This window comes from Brassica napus, chromosome A7 (assembly GCF_020379485.1).
Source record: "Brassica napus cultivar Da-Ae chromosome A7, Da-Ae, whole genome shotgun sequence".
Lineage (NCBI taxonomy): Eukaryota > Viridiplantae > Streptophyta > Magnoliopsida > Brassicales > Brassicaceae > Brassica > Brassica napus.
Window position 1 is genome coordinate 15197539 of NC_063440.1, and position 20928 is coordinate 15218466.

At 32.3% G+C, this 20928-nt stretch overlaps 3 protein-coding genes and 1 long non-coding RNA gene across 5 annotated transcripts; all 4 read right to left on the minus strand.

Moving 5' to 3' along the window:
* Positions 1-7391: 7391 nt before the first annotated feature.
* LOC106355423 (uncharacterized CRM domain-containing protein At3g25440, chloroplastic) lies at positions 7392-8319 on the minus strand. Its single transcript, XM_013795376.2, is given in 2 exon segments — positions 7392-7766; positions 7843-8319. Coding segments are annotated over 2 exon segments (762 nt in total). The 3' UTR covers positions 7392-7481.
* Positions 8320-9936: 1617 nt separating this feature from the next.
* LOC106356620 lies at positions 9937-11936 on the minus strand. Of its 2 annotated transcripts, XR_002653175.2 has the most exons (6): positions 11578-11932; positions 11244-11489; positions 10905-11127; positions 10673-10827; positions 10265-10534; positions 9937-10190 (listed from the first exon to the last, which is right to left on the minus strand). It is a non-coding gene; the product is annotated as an uncharacterized LOC106356620 (long non-coding RNA). The 2 variants fall into 2 exon arrangements; XR_001272125.3 differs by having other exon boundaries at positions 10265-10827; positions 11578-11936.
* A 1503-nt stretch (positions 11937-13439) lies between these two features.
* On the minus strand, positions 13440-15058 carry LOC106356618 (aspartic proteinase CDR1-like). Its single transcript, XM_013796349.2, has one exon. It carries the CDS (start codon positions 14946-14948, stop codon positions 13698-13700), a length of 1251 nt encoding a protein of 416 aa, XP_013651803.2. The 5' UTR covers positions 14949-15058; the 3' UTR covers positions 13440-13697.
* Positions 15059-15625: 567 nt separating this feature from the next.
* Positions 15626-17792, minus strand: LOC106352587 (vicilin-like seed storage protein At2g28490). The gene is made up of 5 exons (XM_013792210.2): positions 17416-17792; positions 17152-17333; positions 16969-17043; positions 16306-16707; positions 15626-16170 (listed from the first exon to the last, which is right to left on the minus strand). The coding sequence occupies exons 1-5, from the start codon at positions 17723-17725 to the stop codon at positions 15739-15741; spliced, it is 1401 nt and encodes a 466-aa protein (XP_013647664.1). The 5' UTR covers positions 17726-17792; the 3' UTR covers positions 15626-15738.
* Positions 17793-20928: the final 3136 nt, after the last annotated feature.

The following is a 20928-nucleotide window of genomic DNA, read 5'->3' on the forward strand; positions in this document are numbered from 1 at the left end:
TTTCTCCTTTACACACGGAGTTTATTACACTGCTATAAGCAATGGAGAACTCTATTCATATAATATTCACATCTATGCATTTTGACAAAGAAGAATTTTAGCCATCTTTAGTTTCAGAATGGTCCAACTTCAGTCATATACACTATATTTTCTCTATGATTCAAATCTTACAATTTTAATATATGTACAGATTTCCATGTGAAAAAGCATGCACGCTATCTATCATTCAACCTATTACTTTTTCTAAAGTAAACACTATAATCTTCGTTTGGTTAACTCCATAAACTAATCTCTTTGGATCAGTTTACTAAAAAATATGGATACTAATGTCAGAAAAGAATATAAACACTATCAACAACAAATATTGGCACAAAACTATTTGGTTCAATGAACATATTCCACTTAATGTGTTTATATCAAGGCTGGCTTTGCGGAGAAGACTGCCAACCAAGGATCGCTTGAGGCGTTGTCTCAGGAACGTGCGTCCTTTGTAATCTGGAAATAGAGACTCACCATCATCTCTTCTTTGAATGCTCTTTCTCTCGCTTGATATGAGAGCTTTTTGCTCCTGAAGTTTGGATTTCTCCTCCGGCTGATCTATACTTTGTTGCAGCCTGGATCAATCAATCTCGCGTCAATGCAGATGCGCATGCTACTCCAGTCATCAAGCTCTACTTTCAGTCAGCCATCTACCTGCTGTGGAAAGAGTGTAATGCTCGTGTGTTCACAGCTGACTCCTCACCTTCATCAGTTATCCTTGCCTCTTTCGACCGTATGATGCGGTGACCGTCTCCTCTCTTACCCGGCAAGTTTTCCTTTCTCCTCTTCTCTACTTCTTTTTATCTTTCTTGTATAAGACTTCCTTAAGGTTTTTTTTATCTTGAGTTGTTGTTGGTTGTTTTTGTTTCCATGTTGTAATAAGTTGTTTAAAAACAATAGTGTAACCTTTTAGAAAATGATAATCTTAACATCTTACAAAAAAAAACAATAAATATTGACTTATTTATGTGAATGCATATTTTATTTTAAATCATTATAATGGACAAAGAAAACACCATAATCTGTACAATAAATTTTTTTAGATTCACCTCATCATACTCACCATTTTACCATTTTAGTTACATAATTTTACATGAGCTTCTTCACCCTTCCCGGTTATTTTCTCTTTATTTATAACTACAATATAAAGTTATAAACTATATATATTATAAATTAATAATTTATTTACCCTTGAAGTCTCACGATTAAAAATATAACATAATTCAATATAGATATATGATTCTATTAATAAATTAGCAGTTACAAATTTGAAATTTCTAGAAATATCAAAAGTCATATGTTAGTTAATTATCTTCTAAATGATATCTATTTCTAATTCTTTTTTGATGAGAATATTTTGGCTGAGGTGGATAGTCTCAAAAGCCTTGAATTTAGTCCCTTTTATATAGTAGGATTAAGGTTTTGTAGAGTGACGAAGACGCGCGTATAGTAGCCTAGGCACGAAGCAAGTTATATAAAGGCGTTCTTGGGAGAGAAAGAGAGCGGAGGGTGGCAGAGATCGAGTGCTTCTCAGAGTTCTCTGTTACAGTGGACCCATGATTTATTAGTTTGAAAGAAGGGAGACACGTGGTGGTTACTGGTCGAGAAAGTCACCAGAAAATGATGGGACGAAGAAAAATGTTAACTATGACTTACGAGGCCTTCCTTTCCCGTTTGAGTTCGAATAAGGCGACTATTCGAAGTATTCCGAGTTTTAAAGGTTTTTATTTTCTTCTTATCAACAAATTTGCAGGTTATTATTGTATATTTAGATAATTTAGGGTGTAACTGAATTATAATATTTTGGAATAAAATGACGTGTAATGGTTGAATTCATTAGTTCCACAAAAAAAAATTTCATTTGCTATGAATGGAATGAAATGGTCATTCCACTTTCCAAAAATAATTAGATAAAATATAAAAAAAAAAATTTCATAACAAATTTGTTTATGAATAAATGGAATGAAATCTATTTTATTTTTTGCAGTATTTCATTCATATCATTCCATTCTTTTTTGTTTCATTAATTCCATTTTTTGCAGTATTACATGTGATTTACAAAATTCTAATGATAAGATCATAAGAGTCTCTTATCCAATTTAAACTAGAAGTTTTGTTGAAAATATAAGGTTGTGACTGTATGTACGCTATAGCGATAATATTTTAGGTGAAAAAATTATTTACTTTGACTTCAGCTATTACTAATCCAATCAGTTGAAAATGTTTTAATTCTTTATCGCTCCTTACTGTTTAAAAAATGTTCTATTTTTTCCTCCTGCTCTAGAGTAAAAAAAGCATTGCGCTGTGTTTAACTTTTTCCTGTTTTCTATTACACTATTTACTCTTTAGTTTTTCCACTCATTCTCTCTTTAATTATTTACTCCAAGTAACGCTAGTACTAACCGATCAAACCCTAAATGTAAAAGTTGCTACCAATGTTTTTTTTTCCAACAACATGCAGTATGTTGATTTAAAGTTTGACTATTGTTGTATGCACTAACAGTCATACTGCATTTTATTTTTGGGAAAATCGCATAAAAAACTTTGAAAGTGTTATCTACTAGCATTTTAAATCTTGAAGTTTTTTCAGTAACACTTTTAACTTTCAAAGTGACATTTTTATCATAAAAACCCTGCAAAGAAGAAAAATGACCGGTTGAACAGGTTAAAAACAGTTTTTTTTTCAAAAATAATTATTTAATTAATAAAATAAACAAAAAAATTAATAAAAATTGAAAAATTAAACAAAAAACTCATAAATTAAAAAATTCAAAAAATAAATAAGATCAATTTAAAATGGAGAAAAAAAAATCATAAATTTCAAAAAAAATGAAAATTCAAAAAAAAAAATTCATTTGAAAATGAATTTTTTTTATCAACATTCATTTTTAAATATAATGTCAGAAATTATCATTGGAGATATGCCAAAAACCGTATCATTGGAGATATGCCAAAAACCGTTATTTTCGACATATCTCCAATGATAATTTCCGACATTATATTTGAAAATGAAAAAAAAAATTTGAATTTTCAATTTTTTTGAAATTTATTATTACTTTTTCTCTATTTTAATTTGATCTTATTTATTTTTTAATTTTTAGTTATTTTTTATTTAATTTTCTAAAATTTTATTTATTTTTCTCACTTTTTTTCAATTTATGAGTTTTTTGTTAAATCTTTCGATTTTTATTAATTTTTTTGTTTATTTATTAATTAAATAATTATTTTTTGTAAAAAAAAAACTATTTTTAACCTGTTCAGCCAGTTATTTTTCTTCTTTGGAAGTTTTTTATGATAAAAATGTCACTTTAAAGGTTAAAAATGTTAGTGAAAAAAGTTCAAAGTTTAAAGTGCTAGTAAATGACATTTTTAAGGTTTTTTATGCGATTTTCCCTTTTATTTTTATCTAATGCATTTATTTTGTTTTATCTAGTGCATACACTTATATTTTCAGTTTAGTTGTCCTTGCACTATATTTTGTATGCACTGTATTTTTATGAATAGTTACAAATCTACCATCATTTATTTCTAATAAAACCAAATATTATAGATAGACCATATACGAAGAGTTCTAATTTTACATAAATGAAAGATAAGTAACACCGTGACTATGATACCATGTCACAGTCCATGCGTTTACACCTCAAATCATTTTGGTGTATGAGTTGATCAACTCACGTTCTTATGTTTTTTAGTTCTTTTTATTAAAATTTTAATACGTGTCAAACAAAAACAAATCAAGACAAATCAATATATCACAAGATTTTGATAAGGAAGCCAATCCCAGTAATGATAAATGTTGGTTATTATCAGGTCATAATTCGAATAGAAAAATAACATAAACTTTAGGCTTATCGTGTCTGTGTGTAGTGTTACTGGTGAGTGGTGACAAATGACAATATCACCTCGCCATCAGATAATGTTGGTTCCAACGACTTAAAAAGACTGTGATGCACTAATAGCTAAGAGTCAGACCACTGCGTTCACCACCCACTGGAATCTGTTTTCTCTTTTTATAAATGAAAAAAATCATGGTAAATCGACTTTCAACACGTCAATAAATGAGATATCTCATATCTGTCGGTGCGTCTACTAGTATTAATATTTGTCGCCTTTTATTCCTTTTTGTTAATAATGAAAATGCTGGTGTCTAATTATTAGGTTGGTTTCGATAAATGTTTATATTTGCCTATTAATATGAGTCATGAAAAAACAAAGAATGAAAGTTAAAAAGAGAATGCATCTATTATGTTGGACCTAACATTTATTTTGTAATTTTTTTTTTAAATTGAATACACATTTCTACTTTATAGTTAAATCTACACTAAATCACTAATTTTTTTTACACTATTATCCATGTTTCCAAAAAATGTACTATTTTCTTTATATTACTATTCATGTTTCCAGACAATATTATAATTAATTTTGTATTCAGATAATATAAATATTAAATATCATCTTTTAAATAATTATTTAGATAGATTAAATAATTAAAAAATTAAATAATTTATAAAACAACGAAAAGTAAATAGAACTTATTTTTACACGTTTAAATATTACAAAAACATTTCAGTCAATGATAAATCAATTAAATTAATGGTTTATTTTATTTATACTTTCTAAATAATGGTTATATAAATTATTTAAGTAACACAATAATTCAATAGTAGCCACTACATAAATATATATATATATATAATGGTTATACATTGTACAATAAATATAATAACAAAACTAATTATAAATTTGTTCAAAATATATTTTATCTAACAAATGCTTAACACTAATTGTTAACAACAAATTTAAACCGATTATAATATAAACCAATTTTTTAACAAAATAAATTACATAAAAAATCATAATAAAATTAATTAAGCTATATAAAAGGAGTAATATGATCAAGAAATATTTATAATTCTTAATGATTTTTTCTATCATTTTCTATATCAAACTTTTGTAGAAACATTGTAATTTCATAAAATTGCAAAATAATGAATTTAAAATTTGGATTAAAAGGTGACAAATTATGAAAATATAAAATTTAAATCAAATTAGATTACATATTTGTCATCCATCGATTCAATCGATTAGTTTCGGATTTTAGTGACTTTTTTTAAATATGGATATTTTTAAAAAAACCTAAATTGAATTATTGGATCACCGGATTAACCGGTTTGATTGCGGATTCGGTTCAAATTTAAAAGCACTCATTTAAATACTCAAAATTCTTATAAATTAACAAATTATTTGTTAAATCATTAGTAAAAAAATAATTATAAAATATCATGTGCTTTGCAAACGCGAGTCAAGATCTAGTTTAACAGATAAAAAGTACATCAAAAACGAAATTTAATGTGTTTTCAATTCCTATGCGACAATTAAGTATTTTTTATTAATAACATCAGCTATGCTTATTTGAATTAGTTGATGACACAATATTATGCTACCACGAAGTACTAAACTACAAGTTATAGACAATAAGCACCATTTATTAGCATAGAAATATATATGATTTATGTTATTAATTAGTACATGCGCCAAACAAAGCATAGTGGTTCGATAGGCAATAAAATAGAATTGTCACACTTTGTTGGTCATCAGTTAGGATTTTTGGTCATCAACCAAACGAATTGGGATTCAGTAACCTAAATAAATAAATAAATAAAGTTGTTAGAAGAGAATATAAAATAAGATAAAAGGGAGTATTATAAATGGTGAGCGTTGGGGATGATTGTCGTTGTCTCAACAGAACAACAACATGTGACGCGCGTTTCCATGAATCGTCCGTGTTTGGTACGATTATGAGCACAGCGACCTCATTCTCACCATTTACTCACAAGTCGCTCACTCTATTTTCGTTATTTTTACTTCATATAATTTTCATTTTATATATATATATATATATTTATTTTTTGATAATTTTTTTTTTCATTTTATATTAACAGTTTATTTTATTTATTTATTTTTGTATACCATCCATGTCATTCGTATGCAAATTATCCACCTAATCCAGGGTGAGTGCCGTAATCATATAAGTTCTGTGAGGGTTGAATTCATATTTAAATCATTTTATTAACATACTAATTTCTTTTTGATATTTTGATTTTCTTACTTAATATTTTTATTGATGTTAGGAATAAATACTGACAAATCTGATGTTTTTTCCATGCATTTTTCGTTTTGTTTTAAAGCTTCAGTGGATCAATAGTCATTAGCAACAAAAAGAGAGTTTTGGGCTTTATACCCACTTATAATAGAGTTATCCCACACATGTTGCAACAACAAAACACCTAACTGTTTATTTTTCTACTAGAGAACTTGATTTTCATCCACGCTATTTCTCGTATTGCAAAATTTTGGATGCTGCCAAATAATTTCGTTAAAAAGAAAGTTTGGAAGATTTATTTTGATTGATACGCCATAGAAGAAAACTCTTTTGAACCTTTTTAGAAGTTTGTAACATAAACATAGGGCTGTTCAATATGGTAAAACCGAACCGTACCGAACCGAACCGAACCGAAATAGACAATATGGTTTGGTTTTGGTATATACCATATAAACCGAATGGATATAATTTTATAAAAACCGTAGGATTTGGATATGGTTTGGTATATAACCGATTAAACCGAATAAACCGAACAAAACCGATTAAAAGTAGAAACATGTAAATATGTATCTATTTTATAACAATACATGAAAATATATTTGTTACATAAGTTAAATTTGTGTTAATAACCATTACCATAATTTTATAGTAATAAAAAACCTTAATTTGTAGAACACTTGAACTATAACTAAATAACAATACATCGCAATTCAGATATCTTATTTTTTAAGTCTTTTTTTTATTTTTTTGCTTTATTTTAGTCTTCACTAAATTAATATGAAGATTATAAATTTGATGGACAATAATTAATGGAAAATTTTCAATTGAAAAAGCATGACTTTAATGAATACTAAATATGGAAGAGTGGAAAAACTTTTCTTTTATGTTTTTGTTTTGTTTCATTTTTTTTTTCAAAATTTCAAGCTTTGATTTTAGTTATAGATTTGATTATTTTATTGATGGTAGAAGCATTTTTATTTTTTTGTTCATTTATTTGAACATGTAATATATTTTTAATAAATGACGGTGTTCACAATATGACTCTAAAATTCATATAATATGATCTCAAACAAAATAATTATGTTTTTTGGTATAAAACCGAATAAACCGAAAACCGACGGTATATAAACCGAACCGAACCGAAGTAAATATGGATTTAGAATGGTAGTTATATTTTACTAACCGAAATACCGAAAACCGAAAATAACCGAACCGAAACCGAACCGATATCCGGATTGAACATAAACATAACCGCTTCAATTAAGCAACTTTCTCAACGAGAAATTTCATTTTATTTATGACAAGACCTATAAACCAATGTTTCAAGAAGTCCAAACTACCTTCCAGTTTCATAAAAATCTTCATAAGAACCAGTGTCTAACTGACAGAGCTCTTCATCTTCAGTGTCTGAACAACTTATATCAAGCTTATTTCGGTGGTGATCACATGATTCACCACCTGATTCCGATGGAGAATCATCCAAGATAGACAGCGGATTCCTGTTAATCGGGTCATCCTAAAGAGCAACATGCCTGTAGTATAGTTCAATTTCCTTCTCTGCAACTGCTATGAAGTGTTTCACCGACTCAAGAGATTGTTCGTACTTTGATTTTTCATATGCCTACAAAGGAAACAAGTAACGTGTTAAGCAAGTAAAGGTTCTACCTCCTATTCATCTACAGAGTTTGAGTACTCACCCTTTTCTTCGACAATGTATCGATAGGAGACATAACATTTGGCTGAACGTAACCTTTCCCTCTATAAAATATGCTCGTATCATCGCCGACTATGTTAACAGGCACACCACCACTCAGTTCAGCAAGCTCCTCCGCGTACTGTTGCACTTGTCCCGCCTTACTGTTATTGCAGATAACCTTAACCGTCTCATGCTTCTTCCAGTGCAAATGCATGTTTAGAATCACGCCACCGAACACTCCTCTCCTCCCAATCGGCACGTAGTTAGACCTTTTCTGACCCATCTTCTTCAGGTAGAAACGCTCTTCTCCGGTGATCTCATGGGGTCTAACCTCAGGTCCCTCCGCTTTAGCGACATCGTACCGTTTCAGTTTCTCAATCAAGTAACGGTGTCTTTGTCCTGCGTTAAAGAGGAGCCGATATGGTGACGCCGTCAAATTGAGCTTCTTGTACTTGAAAATACTATAACGCACTTGCATTATTTTTTATATGATTAAATTTCTTTTTATTTTATTACTAGTGGTATTCCGGCGCGTAGCGCCGGGTTCGTATGTTTTATTCTCTGTTATTCTTTGTTTAGTTTTGTAAAATATAATGGTATAAATTTATATTTATATTGGTGTGATATGTAACAATTATTGTTAAACATATGTTTCAAGATTTCTTTTTACTTATTTCATTCCCACAGTTATGTTCTCAGGTTGCTAATACAAACAAATCACAGTCGTGTCCTACAGTTGACATTTATCCATTGAATGTGAGGGAGTGGAGGAAGTGGGGAGATGACGTAAATGCGATCATTATTGGGCGATTGAATGATAGCCTAAGGCCGTCGGTGTTGTATAAACCAACGGTCGCAGCGGCTTCTTTTAGGTCAATAAATTGCAAAGGACGGCCCAATGGACTGTAAGGTTTTAAATTTCGGGCCAGCGTAACAAAAGTTCAGTGTAATAGATTTTCAAGTTAAATATTGGACTGCCACGTGGCGGAAAACGCCGCTCCCTATTTGCTGAGCTGGATAGCCTAAGGAGAGAGACAACTCTCCTTTATATATAAAGATAATCAGTTTGTTTGTTTATTTATTTTTTCATAGTAGAAATATAGTTTTGTGGAACGTAAAGGAGAACAGCAACATCAACTGAATGACGACTTGAGGTCCTTTGGATTTACAAAATCAATGTAAATTAGATTTAGCATTATGGCTTCAACAATGTTAGGAGTAAGGCAATGTGCCGTTTGACGAATTCATTGAATGGATAGATGTCAAATTAGTAGCCCGACAATTAAAAATAAAGTCTCAAATATGAAATCATGAGCCAAATGTGAAATTGAAGGGTTGGGGAGTAAACAAGATTTTGTGAACTTTGGAACTATCCATTTATGTTAAGTATATTGACATGTTATTTCCCATTCTATTTTTTTTAGTGTTGTTCAATTCAGATATATTTGTATTTGTGTTTATTTGATGATTAATGGTAAGTTCACTTTCACATTATGAGTTATGTTTTACTATTATATATCTTTTCATATTTTGGCTTCCTAGATTCCTAATTATTAGAGATATTTCACTACCGATACTAAAAAATGGTTACTGTTGATTTATATTTTTACGAAAAACTAAACAATGGAAATTAATTGTTCATTCAATGAACTCTCAAAATGACTTTAGAGGAAAGGAAAATATGTTTTTCTCTGAGTTGCATGCATGTACTTGTCTAAAAGTCTTTTGCTTTTATCTATAGGAATTTTTTTTGACTCTTTGGTGCAGTCTCTCTCTCTCTCTCTCTCTCTCTCTATATATATATATATATATATATATATATATATATATATATATATATATATATATATTTATTTTAGTTATTAGTAACATTGTTAAGTTTTAGGATGGAAATATGTTAAGAACGAAACCATCGTGTGCGTGCATTTGCATGGACTTCCAATGTAAATCTGTGGTTGGATGTTAGATAGCTACTATTGTGTTTTTTCTCTTCTCTGACCATACTTAGGTGACTTGGATGGAGAAAACATCACCCTTTCATTAAGTTTGTAGGACACTGTTGTTTTCTGTTAGTAAGCTGACCAAAAGTAGCGAATAAGCAAAGCAAAAGTCTTGAATAAGTGCAAAGTACGAATTTATTGTGCGCATTATTTGAAAACATAGCAGGTATATCAAGACTTGCGAGTAAATAGGGTCGTAATCTCTGAAACTTGAGAAGTTTTTGTCATTTTGACTTGCGAGCTGATGTGAGCAAGGCCAGTAGCTACCAATGAGCTTCATTCCCTCAGAACTCTTGCAGAAAACATATGTGGCTCCCGGTATATCATCGTCAGGGTTGTGATTGTCTCCCTATCAACACACCATTTAATGTCACTTTTCAGATGATTATAGATGAAAAGGCATTCTGATAACGATGGACTTACGTGTATCCCAATGTTAGATAGCTACTACTGTGTCTATATCAGTTGCGATCGAAGAGCGGAGATAGTGAATGTCTGATAGTTGGAAGAGAATTTGAATTTGGACGGCTGCAACTGAAAAGTGTAGGCTCTACTGACAGCAGAGATGCGGGAGACATTAAGGGAGATCGCAACGGGTCCTCCACACTCGGGTCATGCTTAAAAATAAGAACCTAGTACGGTATTGACCTGTGGTGATGAATCAAGCTCTGGCACCGTTACTGTTTATATTTTCTGAACACATCCATACATCGAAGAACTTGAGAAGCAATGACCATTAGATTAACACAACATGTGGTGAATAATGTGTCATGTTTGAGTAGGCGTCTATGATGAAAGTGTAAGTAACAGACTATTATTTGAGCATCTTACTTGTCGAGGAACCAATAACCAGCACAGGTCTCATTGACGAAGTTGAATTGAGTCTCATATGTTGCATTAAAGAATACACGTTTGCCACATGAATGGTTGCCTTTCCAGGTGGGTTAAGGAGGAACCACATGTTAATTGTTCCAAAATTGAGTTATCTGTCACAAGGTGAAACACATGGTTAGAAGGATCCTCAGAAAAAATAAAATTCAGTAAACAAAGCAAACTTACAGACCTGAGCACGAATCAAGTGTTAGATATGATTGTTTCTGCTAACTGACTCTGCATATTGATTTGTTTTTGCTGCTAACTGAGCCAGAAAAGCACTATGCTTCTTTAAGGTCATGACTTGTTCATCGGCAGTTTGAAGCATTGTTTCAGCTTTCAAGTAACCAACTCGGAGTAATATAACTGCATCATAGCCTTAGATAAGACTTGACCCATGGCTCTGAGTTGCACTATATCAAAAGAAATTAACAGAGAATGTTACTCATGTATACCTGAACTGAGAACATGAGGCTAGTAGTAGAAAATGTCACTCGGAGAATAACAGAAACAAATGGAAGGCTCTTACCTCGGAGGAAGAGCTGCACTTGTTTTTCAGTTTTGCGATACCATTGTAGGGTCTATCCCTGATTATTTGATCCCTTATCAAAAGCCGTTTTATCATTGAAACGTATTGACACGGGCCCTTCAGATAACCGGAATTTGGGGTTGCTCCGGGTCACATTCTTAGACTGTAGACAGAGCCTTCGGTGAGAGGTTTTCTGAACCTGGAGTGGCGAAGCATATATAGAAACAGTTCCGTGCACCATCCAGACTGAGGGAAGCAAAAAAAAACAAAATATTCATAAATTGGAAAAAAAATGAAATTGTTTAGAAGGTTAGTATGAGATGATTGTGCTTACGTTTCGATGAGCTACATGTCAACACTCATCAGTTTCCATGTTTCTCGCCTCCCAAAACATCTGCGAGCGACATGAAGCTTAAACCATTTACTGTGGAAAACGAAGAGGTATATTGATTGATTCATGTAGACGGAGTGGGTTAATTAAGAAAACTCAGTAAAGAAATGATTTATGGATCGCGAGGCGTTTCAGATTTTGGATCGATGGTTTAAGTTGGTGAATTACATCGTCGATGTCGCTTCAGAAAGAGGAAGACGGCGACAAACTTAATACCAATTGGGTCTGTAAACGGGCCAAAACTATTCAATTAAATAAAAGCCCAACTCTAAGACACTAAAATTAATACAGAACAGCCGAAATAAAAGAATCACGGGGGACTGGCTGAGCGACACGTATCGGCAAAAGCCCCTCTCTCCGTGCTGACATGGCTAGAGGAGGTGAGAGAAAACTCTGATTTATTATATAAGATTAGATCTTAAACTAATGAGTAATGACACATTATTGTATCTTACAAAATCAAAGTTGCTTACATAATCAATTCAATGAACAAGAGAATTTTTTTTAATAAATAGAAACAATACTCTTTTTTTAATCAAATAAAAAACAGTACTCAAAGTTTTGAAAACTTATTATGGTTATGATAATTTTGTATTTGGCATGACACTTTTAGTAATGCATCGTAAAAATCAGTGTTGCATATAATCAATTCAATGAACAAGACTTTTTTTTTTAATTCTTAGAAACGAAAGTTGTTTGAATTTTGAAAAAAACTGGGTTATGATGATTTCGTATGAATGTTTCAAAAATATAGTTAACTGTTTTATGTAATGTTTTTTACATCAGTTTAGAGCATCATTAATGTATAGTCTCTCAGTCTAAGTCTCTAATAATTATTATATTAGTATTTAAATATGATTATTTGTGAGTATTTAAATTTAAATGTTAAAAAGAAATTCTACCATTCAAAAATTGCTAAATGGCAGAAAAACTTCGTATGAGAAAGAAGCCTCCTTGCTTTTTTCTACAATTTTATGAAAAAAGAAGCGTCCTTGCTTTTTTTCTACATCTTTCTCATCCTTTTTAATTTTTTTTAAGAGTAATTGGCGTAGATGCAACCAGAAACCCATGTAATTACCATATAACTTTATTTCTTTTTAATATTTTTAATGACTATAATACCCTTATCTCTATCTCTCTTTCTTCTCCCTTTTATGTGTTCTAATCTCTTTATCTCTCGTACAAATTCTTCAAATCATCTTTTAATTCAACACAAATCTTTATTTTTTTATTCTGATTCTTTTAACACTCATAATGCTAATCTTATTATTTCACCCCAATTCCAATGTTTCCCATTTCGAATCACAATCAACTTTTAGATAATATATATGTTAGTAGATATTTTATTACGTACCTGCTATTATTTAGATTTTAATGGATTCTTAATCGATACATGAAGTGTTAGCTGTTACAAATAGATTTGGAGCTATTCAATAGATAACTAAGTAATTGTTAATAGTTTCATTAACTGATATATGATTTGTTAGTCGATACATTTGTTTGATACATAGATTGTTAGATGATACTGAAATTATTAGCGGATATGTTAGTTGGTATATAGATTATTACCTGCTATGTAAATATTTAGCTGATAGATCTAGAGTTACTTGTTTTCGACAAAGCATAAGGGCATTTTCGTCCGCACAGTGTCAAAAGGTTACTCTTTTTTAAGTTATCCATAATTATGGGCATTCAGCAAATTTAGACCTTAATTAGGGATATTCTACACATTGTCTCTTTTTTTAATAGTATATTAATTATGTTTAGAGACTCATATTTTCTGCCACTGATGTGCGCATCATGCTCTTACATCTAATATTTAGATTGATATGAGAATTTAAATAATTTTAAACAATAGTCATCATTTGAAAAGACAAAAAAAAAAGTGATTGAGAGGAGACATTTAAACATGAAGCTCTCTGTATATTAGTTCTAGGACATATGACGTTGGCATGTTGTTCGTTCCCTAAACCATAAGCATATTGTGTATAGTTTTAATAAAAAGACTACTACATACTGAAGTTAAATACTATAACAGAGAAACTCTTTTGGTTTATTTTCTCTTAATACAACGCAGAACAATCAGTGGACTTAAAAGAAACAAGCTCCGAAGAAGTATCATAACCAATCAACCAGTTGTTCTGTGCTCTGTTCCCAAAGACTGCATCTTCCGTCGGACCAACACACGAAATCGCCAAACAATAGTTATCTCCAGTGTTATCATACATGTTGTATCTATCCAACACAAGATCCGCACCACCCGAGAAGTGCATTGTGATCACCGGAAATATATCTATGTCGGCAGTATTGTAGCACAACATATCCCCCGAAAAAGCTGCTCGCTCCACCTTCACGACGCTATCCAACGCATCCTTCACTTTGCTGCAGAAGCTATCGGGCAAGTAAGTGTAAGTGGTTCCAGAGTCTATGATAATGTTCCCTTCTAAGGAGTACAAGGGTGTCCCCATTGTCTCAACCCGGTTCTCTCCAACGCTTATCGCGTCTAGGTTTAGGTAGTAGAAGTTAGGTTTCTCCGTGTTTCTAAACATAGTGGTTGATACAGTTCCGTCTCCCGACACAACAGCGTTACTTCCGAAGTTGATCTTACTAGTTTCTTTACGAGAGAAACAGTAAGAGAAAAAACTAAAAAAGTTTTGGCTCATTTGCGAGATGAGCGACGAAGCTCCCCGATCTAGACCAATAATGCCCGAAGCGGCAGGAGATAAAGTCACCGAGTTGTTGTGGCCACAACCGATGTTTGTTTGAGCCATCACAAAGGGTTGTCCTGAAGTCGATTGGAACGTGACCGTCTCGGTCGCGTACGCTCCCTTGGAATAGCTTTGGTCTGCGTAGGTAACCTCGTAACGACAAGGGTTGTTAGGGTCCTGGTCGCATATTTTCTCCTTGTAGGTTGAGGATTTTGAAGGGTCGAATATGGGATCTTGTTGGTCGTAGCAGCTAAGACAAGGCAAACATTGTGTCCATACGATGCCACTTGCCGTGTCTATGAGGGCCTCGATGTCGATAGGAGGAGTACCGATTTGTAGCTTCATTCGATACTCGGAGGTGGTAAAGACAGTATTGGCGTAGGGTGATCCGAGCTGATCATCATCTGTTTTAGAGAAACGAGAAGAGGATGAATTAGAGCGACGGTGGATTACGTCAATGGTGAACCCACCGGGAGGTGATGATGAGGCAATGGCGGTAAAGAGAAAAGATGTAATGAGTTGAAGAGAAAGAAAAATCATTGTGGTTGTAGGAGACATGATCGAATAATAGTTTTGGTTTTGAGACACGATGATAATGTTCTTCATACATGCACATATTTATAAATGTTGGACGTCTTGTCGTAATTGTTAATAGTCCTGATTTTGTCAACTTCGTCTTCCTATTTTGTTATTCCATTACGGTCTTGTGACGTGGGAAATTTACATTACTTTTTCTTTTGTGTTGAATTAATTTACATTTTGTTACAATGTTTTACCTTTTTGCGTTAGGGTTTCATTGTATGCTATATTGCCGGTAACCTGTAGAAATAGCCAATTAGTAGTTTTAGTTTTGATACACGATGATAATGACCTTCATGCATACACATATTCGTACATGTTGGGCGTTTTACTTATCATAATTGTTAATTTTCCTGATTGATCAACCTCGTTATCCCATTTTTTTTATTTCCATCACAGTCAACGTGGGATAAAAAAAGTTGATAACTCAGGACAATAACAATTATGATAAAAACGCCCAACATGTATGATGAATGAATATGGGTCCTGGTACTATCCTTTTTGTTTACATTTAGTTACTAATGTTTTACGTTTGTGGATCGGGTTTTCCGTTTATAATTTGAAGTATACATTTGTAAAATCATGAACTTACAAACATGAAAGATGTCCAGTCAATGTGTTTAAAGTTAATTTCCTTTTTGAAATAACTACACGACTAATTTAAATTTCATTTCACATTTCTAAAGACCTAATTTACGAATTCAAAGATAACATCATAACCATTTTATTGTTATTTTCAGAAAAAGAAAAACATACCGACATCACACACTCATATGTCTACTACATACAAAAGACAAGTTTGTCACATTCTCCTTGTTCAAGTAAATATGTGATCAGAACCGAAACGCTCAGGTTCACCTTCGTGTGGGGGTGCCGCAGATGCGGTGGGTAGAATAACAGCTTCTCTCTGTGCCTCAACGAACCTCTTCATCGTCCCTTCGTCCACTCCAAATGCCATCGCCAGTGACGTCAGATTGAGACTCCTCAGTAGCGAGTTGGACCCAACAAGAAACTGAGGCCGGTTCTTGTAAGCCGACGTTGTGAATCCAACAAACTCAAACGGTGCGATCCGAGATGCGATCTGGCAAAATGCGAAGTAGCGAGGGATCCAGAACACATCGCCTGGAGAGACTCTCATGTTCATAGCAGAAGTTCCATTTGGAAGCACGACCTGAATCTCTCCAGAACCAGACAAAACGATGCCGTACTCTGTAGCTGTTGGGTTCATATGGGGAGCCATCATCGATCCCTGAAACAAGGTTTGAAATTCCAACGGTTAGTTCCGGTTTATAATTGGTTTTATCTGGACTAACTTAACTAACCATAATTTTGATATTCCTAATCATGTTTAGTCTAGTATTCAACTAAGAGATACGAACTATACCGCAGTGAGATTTACTAGATAAACACCAACGCCTGAGTATCTGAGAGGCTCGTAATCATCATAATCAAGAGCTTTACTCCACCCATAGTCGTTTTCAAAATCGTTTTTCAGATCATAAATGTTATAAGAGTCCTCGCACTTGGAAGATCCTGAACCCCGGTTCTTTTCTCCGGTTACATCCAGAATCGAGCTTACTATATTCTTCCAAGACCACCATGGATTGAATTCTTGTTCTTGAGAGGTTCCTTGTTTCATCTCCAAAAGTTTCTTGAGATGCTTATGTTTCTCTTCACCTCTCAACCCTAAGAAGTCGGTCCACATTGTGGGAGCATGTTCCGTGATGTGCACAATTGGGCCACGGACTTGACTCGTCATCAGCTGTTGCACCTCCGGTCGAGAAACCTATACATAAGTACAAAGAACAATACGAGAATGAAATTGACAAGACTAATATGAGAGTTTCAAACACAAGTTTCTATGTTTACCTCAAAAAATGAATAATAAAATTCATATTTTTTTAAAAGAAAATATTTCAGTGTTAAAAAATAATTCTGAAAGATGTAATCACAAACGTAAATGCCGAAACAAAAGAATATTGTTATTATTAAACGCAGGAAAAAAAATCGAATATATAATAATTATTTAGATTGGAATTGTACTAACGTTGAGTGCTGAAGTTATAGTGTCTGGATCAAAGCCGGCGAGAACAGACGATGGACCTCCACCAATATAGAACGGCTATTACACAGAAGCAAAAAGTGAGGCAGTTAGCTATACATCAAAATTATTTATAAATCAACGTGACTTTGATTAGCTCGAGTTAAATGTCAAAGCTAAGTTACGTACTTGGAAAGTTTCGAAACCAAGACTCTGCGATGGATCAATGCTGCAAATGACATGAAGGCGCTGGCCTCGACCTGTGTTGAGCAAATAAAAGGCAGAACCAGCTGGAATCCAGTAGATGTCACCTCCTTTTAATCTCTTCTCTCCGAACTCGTCTTTGCATATCACTCCAAGTGTTGCTTCACCTGCAAGTAAGCATGTATATTGAGAGCGAGAAACTAATGAATTATAGAGAGGAAGGGAGATGTGAGGGAGAGAGAGAGGGACCTTGACGAATGAAGATGAGGAGGTTAGAGTCAAGATACTGAGGGACAAAGAGGGTTTTAGGTTCCATTGTTAGAAACCCAATGTGCATTGGTTTCTCAATGATCCTTCCCCTTGGAGATATCACAACTCTCATCTCTCCACCTTCTGATTTGATCACCTGTCTCGACTCTTTCATCATGAACCCTCCTCTTTCTCTTCCTCCTCCTCCCTGCTCTTCTTCTCCTTCATACCCAATTGATCTCATCATCATAACTCCATGGAAGAACATAATCACAAGCAAAAACGTGAAAATTCTCTTGTTTTTCTCCATTTTCTCACTCTCGATCTGTCTCTCTGATGGTTCAGAAATGTTTAACTATGTTTGCAACAAGAATGCATGCGAGTATGTGTAATAAGTAGGGAGAAGGATGATGACACGTGGGCCACATGCAAACATTTGGAGCATTCGTGTCTATACACGCAGTTTCTTTTATTACATTAACGTTTTCTTTCCATCACCTCTCGCCTCGTTAACTCTTTTGGATTTATTAAGGCATCTCCAACTCCACTATATGTTTCACTCTAAAATAGAGTTTAGAGTAAAAATGCTCTATTAGTACTTTATTTTCACTCTATAATAGATAAAAATAGATTTACTCCAAATATAAAATAATTTTTTTTTTTGTTCATCACTCTATTTTCTACTCTAAAATAGAGTATTATTGGAGCAAATTCAAATTCTATTATAGAGTTACTCTATTTTAGAGTAAAAGATAGAATAAACCATTGGAGATGATTTTAGCGGATAAATATTAATTATTTGAGATTGGAGATCAAATAATCATATAATTAATGGATAACGAAATTTGTTACACTGATTATTTTACAAGTTAAAGTAGCTCGGTAGAGAATCTCCACCTCTATTAAAATGTTTATTCCGGAGGTGCTCTTGGAGGAGAAGTCGGGTTGCTCTATATCTCCTTCTCTGTTTGCTTGGGATGTTTTGCTAGTTTTGAATCTGTTTTTTTGGTGTGAAGTGCATAAATAAGCTCTATGATGTGGGTTGTTACTTTTTCCATCAAAACTGGCGAGGCGTTTTTTCAGGTGATTGTATGTATTTGATATCTTTTTCTTTTCTCTATAGTTTTGTCTTTGTCGCAGGCTCCCGTAGTTTTGGCTGGTCGCATTTTAGATTTGCTTGATTTGTGATTGGAATGTGGTTCAGCTCTATTTGATCTTTTGGAACTGGTTTGGTCTTGAGGCAATGAAGCATTGTGGCTATTTAGGATCTTTGGGTTGGTTCCCAGTTCCTGGTCCATGCTCTGTTACTTGTCCTCTTTGCTGACAAGTCGCTGATCGTTCTCTGTCTACGATATGGTCTTGTTGCTCGACATGTGGTCTTATTGGTGGTTTGTTAAGTGTGAAGCTCCAATGCTGTGAAGTATGCTGTCCTTTCGGTTTAAACCGACGGGTTCTCCGAATATCTTAATAAGGGGTTGTAGCTTTAGATCAATCGCGTTCGGTCTTAGAATAGTTGATCGTCAACGTCTTCTTTGTTGACTGCTCGAGTTGAAGATTCGTCTTCTTATGCTTCATTTAGATGAAGATTGTTCTTTAGAGGCGTTGGCTCGTAGTTCTTTATCGGAACTCGTTGTGGAGTTCTTATCTCATCTCAAATAATTTGGACCTTCTATGCTTTCACGTTCATTATGCCTTCTGTTATCGGTCGGCTTCACATTTTTATCCATGTGTTCATTGAGATCTTATTGGCCGCTTCATTTATCGGTTTATGTTTAGTTTTGTTTTTCTTTGTTGTTTCTAGCTTTGATTCCGAGGAGTTATGTTTACTTTGTCGACTTATGGCTCTGAAAAGGCTTTGTTATTTTATCAAGCTGGTTTCTGGAAATCTTTGACAAAAGAGTCTCATTTGTATTGGTAGAGTTCAAATGAAGCGTGGTGCTTCATGCATGCTAAGTTGCTAACAGATTCTTAAAAACTATATATCGTTTCAAACTTTCAATCGGGCAAGCCACCAGCTTTTAGTAAAAATAACTAATTAATATATATCGGTACTTGTTTTGTCTTTTATAAGTTTATTGATTTGTTTTTGTCATACTGCATCTCCATGTCTCATGTTTTTATATATCACTACTTTAATGACTGGATCTTTCTTAAATAAAATATACTAGATATTTTCTACACTTGTAGACTTAAAAATTCTACAAAAAATTGTAATAATTATATTATCAATCCAGAAACCATTAGAATAAGTTATTTTTATACTTTTGAAATATTTAATAATCATTTATATATTAATTTTTATATACGATAAAAAAATTATTTTAATAAAATATTTTTATTACTTAAAATAAATTTGAAAACATTCATATATACATAAAATTATATACAAAGATTATATTTTTTTAAATATTAGGATGCAAAATATTTTTTAATAACATAATATATAATATATTTAGATAATGATGATTATCAAAATAATAAAATTTGTTTTTAATTTATGAGTAATTATTAACAAATCTAATATAATTATTTAGTAAAGGCAATAAGACTTTAAACGCTCTCATTTTTAACGTAAGAAAAAAAATACTTCACAAATAATAGTATATATATTTTTGAATAGTTTTCCAATTTTTTTCAGAAATTATCACTTTTAGTGATTTGGTTTTCCTAAGAAATTTATCTTGAAAAATAGATGATTCATTAGATCTTATGTGTTATATATTAAAATATGGTCGATTTAATATTACTAAACCAAATATAATATAAACATATATATAATATTTTATATTACAAAATAAATATAATATAAATTTGACTATGATATTATCGTTATAATTTTTTAATTATTCTCAAGATAATGATAAATTATCAGTTGAATCACTAAAATTATTTATTAAATTAATAAGTGAGCATAAAATATACATAACCTAAAATTATAGAGAGTATGATAAATCAGTAAATTTACTTCTCAAATAATAGTATAGATATCATATTTTGTGAAAATACATATCTGAAAACTTTCCACTGTTTATAAAATTAATTTCAAAATTTTAAAATACATTATTAAAAATATTGTCACAGTTCAGTCATTCATATGTCGCCAAATCATTTAAAAAATTAACATGAGAGAGAACTGTTACGAATCTGTGATATATCAAAAACTTTAATTATTCGCAATCAGATATATGAAAAAAACAAATGATGACAAAAAAAAAAACAATAGCGATGAAAAACATGTCATTGTGATTTTGGTGCGACCATTAACAAATAACTAGATTTTGACCCGCGCAGGCGCGCGGGTGTATATTTTGAAAAATATGTTGATATTTGTTTTTCATGTAATTATTAGGATTTGGAAAAATGAATCTGAGGAACATAACCGATACCGATCCAAAGATATAGTACCAAACCCAAACATAAATTGATTAAATATTCTAATTATTCAAAATTTTGTTATTTAGAGAACCGAATCTGATCCGAACCGAAGTATTTGGGTATCCGAATTTATCTAAA